Below are 16,706 nucleotides of genomic sequence, written 5' to 3'. Positions count from 1 at the left end.
AGAGAGAAACACACTGACAGCATTGACTACAGGACAGAGAGAGAAACACACTGACAGCATTGACTACAGGACAGAGAGAGAAACACACTGACAGCATTGACTACAGGACAGAGAGAGAAACACACTGACAGCATTGACTACAGGACAGAGAGAGAAACACACTGACAGCATTGACTACAGGACAGAGAAACACACTGACAGCATTGACTACAGGACAGAGAGAAACACATTGACTACAGGACAGAGAGAGAAACACACTGACAGCATTGACTACAGGACAGAGAGAAACACACTGACAGCATTGACTAACAGGACAGAGAGAAAGAAACACACTGACTACAGGACAGAGAGAAACACACTGACAGCATTGACTACAGGACAGAGAGAGAAACACACTGACAGCATTGACTACAGGACAGAGAGAAACACACTGACAGCATTGACTACAGGACAGAGAGAAACACACTGACAGCATTGACTACAGGACAGAGAGAAACACACTGACAGCACTGACTACAGGACAGAGAGAGAAACACACTGACAGCATTGACTACAGGACAGAGAGAGAAACACACTGACAGCATTGACTACAGGACAGAGAGAGAAACACACTGACAGCATTGACTACAGGACAGAGAGAAACACACTGACAGCATTGACTACAGGACAGAGAGAGAAACACTGACAGCATTGACTACAGGACAGAGAGAAACACACTGACAGCATTGACTACAGGACAGAGAGAAACACACTGACAGCATTGACTACAGGACAGAGAGAAACACACTGACAGCATTGACTACAGGACAGAGAGAGAAACACACTGACTACAGGACAGGACAGAGAGAAAAACTGACATTGACTACAGGACAGAGAGAGAAACACACTGACAGCATTGACTACAGGACAGAGAGAGAAACACACTGACAGCATTGACTACAGGACAGAGAGAAACACACTGACAGCATTGACTACAGGACAGAGAGAGAAACACACTGACTACAGGACAGAGAGAAACACACTGACAGCATTGACTACAGGACAGAGAGAAACACACTGACAGCATTGACTACAGGACAGAGAGAAACACACTGACTACAGGACAGAGAGAAACACACTGACTACAGGACAGAGAGAGAAACACACTGACAGCATTGACTACAGGACAGAGAGAAACACACTGACAGCATTGACTACAGGACAGAGAGAAACACACTGACAGCATTGACTACAGGACAGAGAGAAACACACAGAGAGAAACACACCCACAGCATTGACTACAGGACAGAGAGAGAAACACACTGACAGCATTGACTACAGGACAGGACAGAGAGAAACACACTGACAGCATTGACTACAGGACAGAGAGAGAAACACACTGACAGCATTGACTACAGGACAGAGAGAGAAACACACTGACAGCATTGACTACAGGACAGAGAGAGAAACACACTGACAGCATTGACTACAGGACAGAGAGAAACAACACACTGACTACAGGACAGAGAGAAACACACTGACAGCATTGACTACAGGACAGAGAGAGAAACACACTGCCAGCATTGACTACAGGACAGAGAGAGAAACACACTGACAGCATTGACTACAGGACAGAGAGAGAAACACACTGACAGCATTGACTACAGGACAGAGAGAAACACACTGACAGACTGTCCAATATAGAGTTTGAACTGTGTGTTCTGGGTAAGGGGTGTTTTGGTGAGGGGTAGGTAAACACACACCCCCTCTAACCAGCGGCCACAGCAGCACTGGGTCTGTAAGGGAACCACCCCTGTGACAGTCGGCAGCTGCCAAATCCCTCGCTGCCATGGAGAGCAGGGGGGTATGTTGTGTGTGTGTGTCATTAGAGTCCACAGCGTTTGGTTCCACAATGACACACACATATCCTGTCGATCTGTGAATCTTCCATGTAATCAAGCTATTAAATGAGACGAGTTCGCCTCCAGGCCTGCTGTTCATTACGTTACAACTCAGAAACAATGTACCCATCACGACACCCGCAGTCTGCTCTGGTTCATATAGGAACACCTGCAGAGCCTGAAGTCTGTACCCCCGTCAACTCTGAGAACTAACCAGGAGGGCCTAAATGTTGGGGAATGTCGGATAACGGTGGTCTTGGCGAAGACATGGAAACAGAAAAAGGCCCTACTATTGTTTTTTCAGGCAAAACAGCAAACATGACATTCCTGACTTTCAACATAGAAGAAAAGTTTAACGGTTGTAAAACAGTCAGATCGGGTTGAATAATGGTCCTCTCTCTTTAGATAATCTGGTATCAATTCACTAAAACATTTTCGACAAGTGTTGGGTTTGAACAGAGCATATAGCATCAAGGCAGTAACGGGTAGAAGTTGTTGTTGTTAGTTTGAACAGGCCGATACAGCGGCGGGGGGGTTGAAAACTATTATGTTGCTACTGACTGGTCGTGAAAACGAGTTGCATTCCAACGTGGAGACCTCCGCGACATCATTCCTCTGATACATCTACAGACACATTCTGCGGGTTGGTTGGTTTGGAGGAACGACGAGACGAGGGCAGAAGACAGGAGGGCAGACGAGAGGATGGACAGAAGAGAGCACAGAAGAGACGGGGACAGACGAGAGGACAGAAGAGACGGGGACAGACGAGAGGACAGAAGAGACGGGGACAGACGAGAGGATGGACAGAAGAAACGGGGACAGACGAGAGGAGGAACGGCGAGAGGAGGAGAGGTTCTGCATACTCGCCACCGAGATCCGCTGTTCCCCCCCCAAAACCCCATTTTCCTGCAGTCGGCGGGTTGGGTCTGATTTTGGGAAGGAGGTCTGTGTTACTTTACCTTGTTGAAGGCGAACAATTCCTGTTTAATTTTCTCTCTCTGTGGGTCGTTGCCCTGCCGACGGAACCTAAACTTCATCATCGTGCGTCCCGGGCAGCGGAGAGGGTGGTTTCCCGGAGCGGTGGATTCCTGAGCGGTTGAATAAATGCGGAGGAACAATGTGGCGAGGATCCTTCCTACCATGCAGCTTGCAGCGGTGCTTTCTATTCTGTTCGGTGGGGCTGCAGCTCTCTGCCTGTCTATCCGACTCACAGTACCGTTCTCCTAGCAGCAGGAAATTATGCTGGCATCTTTTTCTAAATAAGAGTCCCCCTGCAAAGACATGCTAAACTTTGCGAATATCGATTTTTTTTTCTTCGCTATACTGCAGTACACAGTAGCGGTGCGTGGGTAACATCACTGGCCAAGCCAGAAAAAGCTATATTCCACCCTATGTGTTGTTTGCTCTATAATTAGTTAATATGCCTTGACACCGTAATATATAGACCTAAAGGCGGAGACACAGTGATATATAGACCTAAAGGCAGAGACACAGTGATATATAGACCTAAAGGCCTTGACACAGTGATATATAGACCTAAAGGCAGAGACACAGTGATATATAGACCTAAAGGCAGAGACACAGTGATATATAGACCTAAAGGCCTTGACACAGTGTTATATAGACCTAAAGGCCTTGACACAGTGATATATAGACCTAAAGGCCTTGACACAGTGATATATAGACCTAAAGGCCTTGACACGGTGATATATAGACCTAAAGGCAGAGACACGGTGATATATAGACCTAAAGGCCTTGACACAGTGATATATAGACCTAAAGGCCTTGACACAGTGATATATAGACCTAAAGGCCTTGACACAGTGATATATAGACCTAAAGGCAGAGACACAGTGATATATAGACCTAAAGGCCTGGACACAGTGATATATAGACCTAAAGGCAGAGACACAGTGATATATAGACCTAAAGGCAGAGACACAGTGATATATAGACCTAAAGGCAGAGACACAGTGATATATAGACCTAAAGGCACTTGACACAGTGATATATAGACCTAAAGGCAGAGACACAGTGATATATAGACCTAAAGGCAGAGACACAGTGATATATAGACCTAAAGGCAGACACAGTGATATATAGACCTAAAGGCAGAGACACAGTGATATATAGACCTAAAGGCAGAGACACAGTGATATATAGACCTAAAAGGCAGAGACACAGTGATATATAGACCTAAAGGCAGAGACACAGTGATATATAGACCTAAAGGCCTTGACACAGTGATATATAGACCTAAAGGCAGAGACACAGTGATATATAGACCTAAAGGCCTTGACACAGTGATATATAGACCTAAAGGCAGAGACACAGTGATATATAGACCTAAAGGCCTTGACACAGTGATATATAGACCTAAAGGCAGAGACACAGTGATATATAGACCTAAAGGCAGAGACACAGTGATATATAGACCTAAAGGCCTTGACACAGTGATATATAGACCTAAAGGCAGAGACACAGTGATATATAGACCTAAAGGCAGAGACACAGTGATATATAGACCTAAAGGCCTTGACACAGTGATATATAGACCTAAAGGCAGAGACACAGTGATATATAGACCTAAAGGCAGAGACACAGTGATATATAGACCTAAAGGCAGAGACACAGTGATATATAGACCTAAAGGCCTTGACACAGTGATATATAGACCTAAAGGCAGAGACACAGTGATATATAGACCTAAAGACAGAGACACAGTGATATATAGACCTAAAGGCAGAGACACAGTGATATATAGACCTAAAGGCAGAGACACAGTGATATATAGACCTAAAGGCCTTGACACAGTGATATATAGACCTAAAGGCAGAGACACAGTGATATATAGACCTAAAGGCAGAGACACAGTGATATATAGACCTAAAGGCAGAGACACAGTGATATATAGACCTAAAGGCAGAGACACAGTGATATATAGACCTAAAGGCCTGGACACAGTGATATATAGACCTAAAGGCAGAGACACAGTGATATATAGACCTAAAGGCAGAGACACAGTGATATATAGACCTAAAGGCAGAGACACAGTGATATATAGACCTAAAGGCCTTGACACAGTGATATATAGACCTAAAGGCAGAGACACAGTGATATATAGACCTAAAGGCAGAGACACAGTGATATATAGACCTAAAGGCAGAGACACAGTGATATATAGACCTAAAGGCAGAGACACAGTGATATATAGACCTAAAGGCAGAGACACAGTGATATATAGACCTAAAGGCAGAGACACAGTGATATATAGACCTAAAGGCAGAGACACAGTGATATATAGACCTAAAGGCAGAGACACAGTGATATATAGACCTAAAGGCCACAGATACCAGGAACACAGATACCAGGAATACAGGTACCACCCCTGGATGGAAAATAGTCAGTAGGATCTCTACAAGACAATATGTGTCTCATATACAGTGTATTGTATAGGGGGCTATGGAGGGATGGAGAAGGAAGTGCTGCTCGATATGTACCACACACAGTCCTCCTCCAGTGTATTGTATAGGGGGCTATGGAGGGGTGGAGCAGGAAGTGCTGCTCACACACAGTCCTCCTCTAGTGTATTGTATAGGGGGCTATGGAGGGGTGGAGAAGGAAGTGCTGCTCACACACAGTCCTCCTCCAGTGTATTGTATAGGGGGCTATGGAGAGGTGGAGCAGGAAGTGCTGCTCACACACAGTCCTCCTCCAGTGTATTGTATAGGGGGCAATGGAGAGGTGGAGAAGGAAGTGCTGCTCACACACAGTCCCCCTCCAGTGTATTGTATAGGGGGCTATGGAGGGGTGGAGCAGGAAGTGCTGCTCACACACAGTCCTCCTCCAGTGTATTGTATAGGGGGCTATGGAGGGGTGGAGAAGGAAGTGCTGCTCACACACAGTCCTCCTCCAGTGTATTGTATAGGGGGCTATGGAGGGATGGAGAAGGAAGTGGTGCTCACACACAGTCCTCCTCCAGTGTATTGTATAGGGGGCTATGGAGGGGTGGAGAAGGAAGTGCTGCTCACACACAGTCCTCCTCCAGTGTATTGTATAGGGGGCTATGGAGGGGTGGAGAAGGAAGTGGTGCTCACACACAGTCCTCCTCCAGTGTATTGTATAGGGGGCTATGGAGGGATGGAGCAGGAAGTGCTGCTCACACACAGTCCTCCTCTAGTGTATTGTATAGGGGGCTATGGAGGGGTGGAGCAGGAAGTGCTGCTCACACACAGTCCTCCTCCAGTGTATTGTATAGGGGGCTATGGAGGGGTGGAGAAGGAAGTGCTGCTCACACACAGTCCTCCTCCAGTGTATTGTATAGGGGGCTATGGAGAGGTGGAGAAGGAAGTGCTGCTCACACACAGTCCTCCTCCAGTGTATTGTATAGGGGGCTATGGAGAGGTGGAGAAGGAAGTGCTGCTCACACACAGTCCTCCTCCAGTGTATTGTATAGGGGGCTATGGAGGGGTGGAGAAGGAAGTGCTGCTCACACACAGTCCTCCTCCAGTGTATTGTATAGGGGGCTATGGAGGGATGGAGCAGGAAGTGCTGCTCACACACAGTCCTCCTCCAGTGTATTGTATAGGGGGCAATGGAGGGGTGGAGCAGGAAGTGCTGCTCACACACAGTCCTCCTCCAGTGTATTGTATAGGGGGCTATGGAGGGTGGAGCAGGAAGTGCTGCTCACACACAGTCCTCCTCTAGTGTATTGTATAGGGGGCTATGGAGGGATGGAGAAGGAAGTGCTGCTCACACACAGTCCTCCTCCAGTGTATTGTATAGGGGGCTATGGAGAGGTGGAGAAGGAAGTGCTGCTCACACACAGTCCTCCTCCAGTGTATTGTATAGGGGGCTATGGAGAGGTGGAGAAGGAAGTGCTGCTCACACACAGTCCTCCTCCAGTGTATTGTATAGGGGGCTATGGAGGGGTGGAGAAGGAAGTGCTGCTCACACACAGTCCTCCTCCAGTGTATTGTATAGGGGGCTATGGAGGGATGGAGCAGGAAGTGCTGCTCACACACAGTCCTCCTCCAGTGTATTGTATAGGGGGCAATGGAGGGTGGAGCAGGAAGTGCTGCTCACACACAGTCCTCCTCCAGTGTATTGTATAGGGGGCTATGGAGGGGTGGAGCAGGAAGTGCTGCTCACACACAGTCCTCCTCCAGTGTATTGTATAGGGGGCTATGGAGGGGTGGAGCAGGAAGTGCTGCTCACACACAGTTCTCCTCCAGTGTATTGTATAGGGGGCTATGGAGGGGTGGAGCAGGAAGTGCTGCTCACACACAGTCCTCCTCCAGTGTATTGTATAGGGGGCTATGGAGGGGTGGAGCAGGAAGTGCTGCTCACACACAGTCCTCCTCCAGTGTATTGTATAGGGGGCTATGGAGGGGTGGAGAAGGAAGTGCTGCTCACACACAGTCCTCCTCCAGTGTATTGTATAGGGGGCTATGGAGGGGTGGAGTAGGAAGTGCTGCTCACACACAGTCCTCCTCCAGTGTATTGTATAGGGGGCTATGGAGGGGTGGAGCAGGAAGTGCTGCTCGATATGTACCACACACAGTCCTCCTCCAGTGTATTGTATAGGGGGCTATGGAGGGGTGGAGCAGGAAGTGCTGCTCACACACAGTCCTCCTCCAGTGTATTGTATAGGGGGCTATGGAGGGGTGGAGAAGGAAGTGCTGCTCACACACAGTCCTCCTCCAGTGTATTGTATAGGGGGCTATGGAGGGGTGGAGCAGGAAGTGCTGCTCACACACAGTCCTCCTCCAGTGTATTGTATAGGGGGCTATGGAGGGGTGGAGAAGGAAGTGCTGCTCACACACAGTCCTCCTCCAGTGTATTGTATAGGGGGCTATGGAGAGGTGGAGAAGGAAGTGCTGCTCACACACAGTCCTCCTCCAGTGTATTGTATAGGGGGCTATGGAGAGGTGGAGAAGGAAGTGCTGCTCACACACAGTCCTCCTCCAGTGTATTGTATAGGGGGCTATGGAGGGGTGGAGAAGGAAGTGCTGCTCACACACAGTCCTCCTCCAGTGTATTGTATAGGGGGCTATGGAGGGGTGGAGAAGGAAGTGCTGCTCACACACAGTCCTCCTCCAGTGTATTGTATAGGGGGCTATGGAGGGGTGGAGCAGGAAGTGCTGCTCACACACAGTCCTCCTCCAGTGTATTGTATAGGGGGCTATGGAGGGGTGGAGCAGGAAGTGCTGCTCACACACAGTCCCCCTCCAGTGTATTGTATAGGGGGCTATGGAGGGATGGAGAAGGAAGTGCTGCTCACACACAGTCCTCCTCCAGTGTATTGTATAGGGGGCTATGGAGGGGTGGAGAAGGAAGTGCTGCTCACACACAGTGCTCCTCCAGTGTATTGTATAGGGGGCTATGGAGAGCTGGAGCAGGAAGTGCTGCTCACACACAGTCCTCCTCCAGTGTATTGTATAGGGGGCTATGGAGGGGTGGAGAAGGAAGTGCTGCTCACACACAGTCCTCCTCCAGTGTATTGTATAGGGGGCTATGCAGGGATGGAGAAGGAAGTGCTGCTCACACACAGTCCTCCTCCAGTGTATTGTATAGGGGGCTATGGAGGGGTGGAGCAGGAAGTGCTGCTCACACACAGTGCTCCTCCAAAACCGACCGTAATTGGTTAGTAGAGACCCTAACTGAGTGATTCCCATTTTAACTGAGACAGGTAGAAAAGGTTTCTCTACAACCCAATATTCTCAACATACCAGTGTCAACATTCTGTTTGTTTTCATACGTTACTTTATTGCCTTTTCTTGTTGCACAATAAAAGCGGCCATTGATTAAAATCACTATATTTTCTATCAGCTATGATGTTAAATGTGGAGACACATTGATTAAAATCACTATATATATTATCAGCTATGAGGTGAAATGTGGAGACACACTGATTAAAATCACTATATTTTCTATCAGCTATGAGGTTAAATGTGGAGACACTGATTAAAATCACTATATTTTCTATCAGCTATGAGGTTAAATGTGGAGACACATTGATTAAAATCACTATATTTATATTATCAGCTATGAGGTTAAATGTGGAGACACTGATTAAAATCACTATATTTTCTATCAGCTATGATGTTAAATGTGGAGACACATTGATTAAAATCACTATATTTTTTATCAGCTATGAGGGTTAAATATGGGAGACACATTGATTAAAATCACTATATTTATTATCAGCTATGAGGTTAAATGTGTAGACACATTGATTAAAATCACTATATATATATTATCAGCTATGAGGGTTAAATGTGGTTACATTGCTAGATTGAATCCCTGAGCTGACAAGGTAAAAATCTGTTGTTCTGCTCCTTTAACAAGGCAGTTAACACACTGTTCCCCGGTAGGCCGTCATTGTAAATAAGAATTTGTTTTATTTGCCTAGTTAAATAAAGGTAAAAAATATCTAATTCTCATCTACAATGACTGCCAAACCCAGATGACGCTGTGCCAATTGTGCTCCGCCTTACGGGACTCCCAAACACAGCCTGGGATTGAACCGGGGTCTGTAGTGACACCTTAAGACCACTGCGCCACTCGGGAGCCTGATACTTAAGTGTATTTTTTTAAACCAAACACTTTTACCAAAGTAGTAATTTACTGGGTGACTTTTACTTGAGTCATTTTCTCTGAAGGTATCTTTACTTCTACTCATGTATGTCTATGGGATACTTTTCCCCACCACTGTGGGTATTCCCTTTCCCTACTAATACTAATGTTGTAAGACGGTCTTTTATTTTGAAGGTTTACCTCATTACCATACAGAGTGACGTCATCGTTCGTGCTGCTGGCAGAATAGCATTCCTACTGACGCTCCCGGACCACAACAGAGAAGAAGAAGAGGCGAAGCGAGAGGGATAAAACCCGGTCCCTAAATCTTTCTTCTCCCAGCAGGTGGCGTTTTTTCTCTTGTTGTTGTTGTATGGAGGTCAATGAGTGTTGAATTTGGTTAATGTCTTATTTGTTACGTGTGTTTTATTTGATCGAATAACATTTTCGTAATGATTTATTTTTATAAGTGTAGTGACATAAGTAGGACACGTGCAATCCCGGCAACTCTGAGAGAAAAAAACCCGTTAAATCTGAGGTGTGCCTGGTCTCCAGTAGTTACCACAAATTCATAATCCCCAGTGGCGATTTCAGCATGGACATCTTGGTGGGGCAAACCATGTTTTATGCATGCCTGCAAAGCCACTATAAAACACTAAGCAATACATTAACTAGACTATAACGGTAACCACCAACTGGTCAAATCAAATCAAATTGTATTAGTCACATGCACCAAATACAACAGGTGTAGTAGACCTTACAGTGAAATGCTGAATACAACAGGTGTAGTAGACCTCACAGTGAAATGCTGAATACAACAGGTGTAGTAGACCTTACAGTGACCTGCTGAATACAACAGGTGTAGTAGACCTCACAGTGAAATGCTGAATACAACAGGTGTAGTAGACCTCACAGTGAAATGCTGAATACAACAGGTGTAGTAGACCTCACAGTGAAATGCTGAATACAACAGGTGTAGTAGACCTTACAGTGACCTGCTGAATACAACAGGTGTAGTAGACCTTACAGTGAAATGCTGAATACAACAGGTGTAGTAGACCTTACAGTGAAATGCTGAATACAACAGGTGTAGTAGACCTTACAGTGAAATGCTGAATACAACAGGTGTAGTAGACCTCACAGTGAAATGCTGAATACAACAGGTGTAGTAGACCTTACAGTGACCTGCTGAATACAAGTGAAATGCTGAATACAACAGGTGTAGACCTAACAGTGAAATACTGAATACAACAGGTGTAGTAGACCTCACAGTGAAATGCTGAATACAACAGGTGTAGTAGACCTTACAGTGAAATGCTGAATACAACAGGTGTAGTAGACCTTACAGCGAAATGCTGAATACAACAGGTGTAGTAGACCTTACAGCGAAATGCTGAATACAACAGGTGTAGTAGACCTTACAGCGAAATGCTGAATACAACAGGTGTAGTAGACCTCACAGTGAAATGCTGAATACAACAGGTGTAGACCTAACAGTGAAATACTGAATACAACAGGTGTAGTAGACCTCACAGTGAAATGCTGAATACAACAGGTGTAGTAGACCTTACAGTGAAATGCTGAATACAACAGGTGTAGTAGACCTTACAGTGAAATGCTGAATACAACAGGTGTAGTAGACCTCACAGTGAAATGCTGAATACAACAGGTGTAGTAGACCTCACAGTGAAATGCTGAATACAACAGGTGTAGTAGACCTTACAGTGAAATGCTGAATACAACAGGTGTAGACCTAACAGTGAAATACTGAATACAACAGGTGTAGTAGACCTTACAGTGAAATGCTGAATACAACAGGTGTAGTAGACCTTACAGTGAAATGCTGAATACAACAGCTGTAGTAGACCTCACAGTGAAATGCTGAATACAACAGGTGTAGTAGACCTTACAGTGAAATGCTTACTTATGAGCCCCTAACCAACAATGCAGTTTTAAAAACATACGGATAAGAATAAGAGATAAAAGTAACAAGTAATTAAAGATCAGCAGTAAAATAACAATAGTGAGACTATATACAGGGGGTATCGATACAGAGTCAATGTGGAGGCTATATACTTGGGGTACCGATACAGAGTCAATGTGGAGGCTATATACATGGGGTACCGATACAGAGTCAATGTGGAGGCTATATACAGGGGGTACCGGTACAGAGTCAATGTGGAGGCTATATACAGGGGGTACCGATACAGAGTCAATGTGGAAGCTATATACAGGGTGTACCGGTACAGAGTCAATGTGGAGGCTGTATACAGGGGGTACCGATACAGAGTCAATGCGGAGGCTATATACAGGGGGTACCGGTACAGAGTCAATGTGGAGGCTATATACAGGGGGTACCGATACAGAGTCAATGTGGAGGCTATATACAGGGGGTACCAGTACAGAGTCAATGTGGAGGCTATATACAGGGGGTACCGGTACAGAGTCAATGTGGAGGCTATATTCAGGGGTACCGGTACAGAGTCAATGTGGAGGCTATATTCAGGGGGTACCGATACAGAGTCAATGTGGTGACTATATACAGGGGTACCGGTACAGAGTCAATGTGGAGGCTATACCGGTACAGAGTCAATGTGGAGGCTATATACAGGGTATTACGGTACAGAGTCAATGTGGAGGCTATATACAGGGGGTACCGGTACAGAGTCAATGTGGAGGCTATATACAGGGGGTACCGGTACAGAGTCAATGTGGAGGCTATATTCAGGGGGTACCGATACAGAGTCAATGTGGAGGCTATATACAGGGTATTACGGTACAGAGTCAATGTGGAGGCTATATGTGGAGGTTATATACAGGGGTACCGATACAGAGTCAATGTGGAGGCTATATACAGGGGTACCGGTACAGAGTCAATGTGGAGGCTATATTCAGGGGGTACCGATACAGAGTCAATGTGGTGACTATATACAGGGGTACCGGTACAGAGTCAATGTGGAGGCTATATACAGGGGGTACCGATACAGAGTCAATGTGTACGCTATATACAGGGTATTACGGTACAGAGTCAATGTGGAGGCTATATACAGGGGGTACCGGTACAGAGTCAATGTGGAGGCTATATTCAGGGGGTACCGATACAGAGTCAATGTGGTGACTATATACAGGGGTACCGGTACAGAGTCAATGTGGAGGCTATATACAGGGGGTACCGGTACAGAGTCAATGTGGAGGCTATATACAGGGGGTACCGGTACAGAGTCAATGTGCAGGCTATATTCAGGGGTACCGGTACAGAGTCAATGTGGTGACTATATACAGGGGTACCGGTACAGAGTCAATGTGGAGGCTATATACAGGGGTACCGGTACAGAGTCAATGTGGAGGCTATATACAGGGGTACCGATACAGAGTCAATGTGGAGGCTATATACAGGGTATTACGGTACAGAGTCAATGTGGAGGCTATATACAGGGGGGTACAGAGTCGGTACAGAGTCAATGTGGAGGCTATATACAGGGAGGCCGGTACAGAGTCAACGTGGAGGCTATATTGGGGTACCGGTACAGAGTCAACGTGGAGGCTATATACTTGGGGTACCGATACAGAGTCAATGTGGAGGCTATAAACAGGGTGTACCTGTACAGAGTCATTGTAGAGGCTATATACAGGGGGTACCGATACAGAGTCAATGTGGAGGCTATATACAGGGGGTATCGGTACAGAGTCATTGTAGAGGCTATATACAGGGAGTACCGATACAGAGTCAATGTGGAGGCTATATACAGGGGGTACCGATACAGAGTCAATGTGCCGGGGCACCGGTTAGTTGAGGTAGTATGTACATGTAGGTAGAGTTATTAACGTGACTATGCATAGATGACAACAGAGAGTAGCAGTGGTGTAAAGAGGGGGAGGGGCAATGCAAATACTCTGGGTGGCCATTTGACTAGATGTTCCGGTACCTCTTGCTTTGTGGTAAAGAGGGGGAGGGGCAATGCAAATAGTCTGGGTGGCCATTTGACTAGATGTTCCGGTACCTCTTGCTTTGTGGTAAAGAGGGGGAGGGGCAATGCAAATAGGCTGGGTGGCCATTTGACTAGATGTTCCGGTACCTCTTGCTTTGCGGTAAAGAGGGGGAGGGGCAATGCAAATAGTCTGGGTGGCCATTTGACTAGATGTTCCGGTACCTCTTGCTTTGTGGTAAAGAGGGGGAGGGGCAATGCAAATAGGCTGGGTGGCCATTTGACTAGATGTTCCGGTACCTCTTGCTTTGTGGTAAAGAGGGGGAGGGGCAATGCAAATAGGCTGGGTGGCCATTTGACTAGATGTTCCGGTACCTCTTGCTTTGTGGTAAAGAGGGGGAGGGGCAATGCAAATAGTCTGGGTGGCCATTTAACTAGATGTTCCGGTACCTCTTGCTTTGTGGTAAAGAGGGGGAGGGGCAATGCAAATAGTCTGGGTGTCCATTTGACTAGATGTTCCGGTACCTCTTGCTTTGCGGTAAAGAGGGGGAGGGGCAATGCAAATAGTCTGGGTGGCCATTTGACTAGATGTTCCGGTACCTCTTGCTTTGTGGTAAAGAGGGGGAGGGGCAATGCAAATAGGCTGGGTGGCCATTTGACTAGATGTTCCGGTACCTCTTGCTTTGTGGTAAAGAGGGGGAGGGGCAATGCAAATACTCTGGGTGGCCATTTGACTAGATGTTCCGGTACCTCTTGCTTTGCGGTAAAGAGGGGGAGGGGCAATGCAAATAGGTTGGGTGGTCATTTGACTAGATGTTCCGGTACCTCTTGCTTTGCGGTAAAGAGGGGGAGGGGCAATGCAAATATTCTGGGTGGCCATTTGACTAGATGTTCCGGTACCTCTTGCTTTGTGGTAAAGAGGGGGAGGGGCAATGCAAATAGGCTGGGTGGCCATTTGACTAGATGTTCCGGTACCTCTTGCTTTGTGGTAAAGAGGGGGAGGGGCAATGCAAATAGTCTGGGTGGCCATTTAACTAGATGTTCAGAAGTCTTATGAAAAATATATTTTTCTGAATTCAATAATTTTCTTTAAAAACGTACACTTTTATACTAGCAAGTGGTTGCCGTGGTGAATAATCGTGGTTGCCGTGGTAATTGGCATGACACGGCCCTCGGGAACTCATTAAGGGGCGGATCCTGAATAAAAACACTGGCAGATCAATAAAATGTCCCTGTAGATCTAATTAAATGCAGAGGATTGGAGGAATATAAGTTAATATCTACGGGGCTTTTATATAATTATAATGCAGGGTAAATGATGATGATGATGATGGTTGGCGAACAGATCTGAACTCATTAAGAGAAGGCTTCTATCTTCAGTATAATCACTAACTCAGAAGGTTCAACCCCCCATAGGTTATTCATCACACTAGGTTGTTATAAGACCTGCCTTCTGGGAATGTTAGAACGTCCAAAAGTTAACAGGGCGGAGTTTGACTTGTCTCTCAGAAGTATTGAAAATCAATCAACGTCAGCCTTTAAAGGCTTTCTTATCCAAATGCTGAAAGTGGGTGTGGCCTACGGAGAGAAACACCATGGTGCAGTTTGAGGTGTTAGGTTCTAAATTAACTTTAGAACATTTAACGGACGCGTATTAAATCTCAAACCAAGAAAATTCCCCCTTTGGGTCAAACAGCTGCTCAAGCCAAGATAATTCCCCCATTGGGTCAAACAGCTGCTCAAACCAAGATAATTCCCCCATTGGGTCAAACAGCTGCTCAAACCAAGAAAATTCCCCCTTTGGGTCAAACAGCTGCTCAAACCAAGATAATTCCCCGATTGGGTCAAACAGCTGCTCAAACCAAGATAATTCCCCCATTTGGTCAAACAGCTGCTCAAACCAAGATAATTCCCCCATTGGGTCAAACAGCTGCTCAAACCAAGAAAATTCCCCCTTTGGGTCAAACAGCTGCTCAAACCAAGATAATTCCCCCATTGGGTCAAACAGCTGCTCAAACCAAGATAATTCCCCCATTGGGTCAAACAGCTGCTCAAACCAAGAAAATTCCCCCATTTGGTCAAACAGCTGCTGAAACCAAGATAATTCCCCCTTTGGGTCAAACAGCTGCTCAAACCAAGATAATTCCCCCATTGGGTCAAACAGCTGCTGAAACCAAGATAATTCCCCCATTGGGTCAAACAGCTGCTCAAACCAAGATAATTCCCCCATTTGGTCAAACAGCTGCTGAAACCAAGATAATTCCCCCTTTGGGTCAAACAGCTGCTCAAACCAAGATAATTCCCCCATTGGGTCAAACAGCTGCTGAAACCAAGATAATTCCCCCTTTGGGTCAAACAGCTGCTCAAACCAAGATAATTCCCCCTTTGGGTCAAACAGCTGCTCAAACCAAGATAATTCCCCCATTGGGTCAAACAGCTGCTCAAACCAAGATAATTCCCCCATTGGGTCAAACAGCTGCTCAAACCAAGATAATTCCCCCATTGAGTCAAACAGCTGCTCAAACCAAGATAATTCCCCCATTGGGTCAAACAGCTGCTCAAACCAAGAAAATTCCCCCTTTGGGTCAAACAGCTGCTCAAGCCAAGATAATTCCCCCATTGGGTCAAACAGCTGCTCAAACCAAGATAATTCCCCCATTGGGTCAAACAGCTGCTCAAACCAAGATAATTCCCCCATTGGGTCAAACAGCTGCTCAAACAGGCAGGCTTGGATGAGATCTTAAAGGTCAGGGCCCTCCCCAAGCCACCCCCTGTCCCTGGACTCTGACCTACTCCCCTCTGGTAGTTTAAGGTCAGGACCCTGTCCCTGGACGTTGACCTTCTCCCCTCTGGTAGTTTAAGGTCAGGACCCTCCCCCAAGCCACCCCCTGACCCTGGACGTTGACCTACTCCCTCTGGTAGTTTAAGGTCAGGGCACTGTCCCTGGACGGTGACCTTATCTCCTCTGGTAGGTTAAGGTCAGGGCCCTCCCAAAGGTACCTGGAGTCAAACAGACAGGCCTGGATGAGATCTTTAAGGTCAGGGCACTGTCCCTGGACGGTGACCTTATCTCCTCTGGTAGGTTAAGGTCAGGGCCCTCCCAAAGGTACCTGGAGTCAAACAGACAGGCCTGGATGAGATCTTTAAGGTCAGGGCACTGTCCCTGGACGGTGACCTTATCCCCTCTGGTAGTTTAAGGTCAGGACCCTCCCCCAAGCCACCCCCTGTCCCTGGACGTTGACCTTCTCCCCTCTGGTAGTTTAAGGTCAGGACCCTCCCCCAAGCCACCCCCTGTCCCTGGACGTTGACCTTCTCCCCTCTG

The 16,706-nt window shown here is 46.6% G+C and overlaps 1 protein-coding gene across 1 annotated transcript in view; it reads right to left on the bottom strand.

Moving 5' to 3' along the window:
* LOC135538763 (lethal(2) giant larvae protein homolog 1-like) overlaps positions 1-3,058 on the bottom strand; it is a 134,976-nt gene extending 131,918 nt beyond the window's left edge. The window contains exon 1 of the mRNA XM_064964673.1: positions 2,840-3,058. Within this exon, the coding sequence (XP_064820745.1) occupies positions 2,840-3,022 (183 nt within the window). The 5' untranslated portion in view covers positions 3,023-3,058. The remainder of the gene's footprint in view (positions 1-2,839) is intronic.
* Between the last annotated feature and the right edge of the window lie 13,648 nt (positions 3,059-16,706).

This window comes from Oncorhynchus masou, unplaced genomic scaffold, assembly GCF_036934945.1.
Source record: "Oncorhynchus masou masou isolate Uvic2021 unplaced genomic scaffold, UVic_Omas_1.1 unplaced_scaffold_181, whole genome shotgun sequence".
Taxonomy (NCBI): Eukaryota; Metazoa; Chordata; class Actinopteri; order Salmoniformes; family Salmonidae; genus Oncorhynchus; species Oncorhynchus masou.
This window is presented reverse-complemented; position numbering and strand designations above follow the sequence as displayed.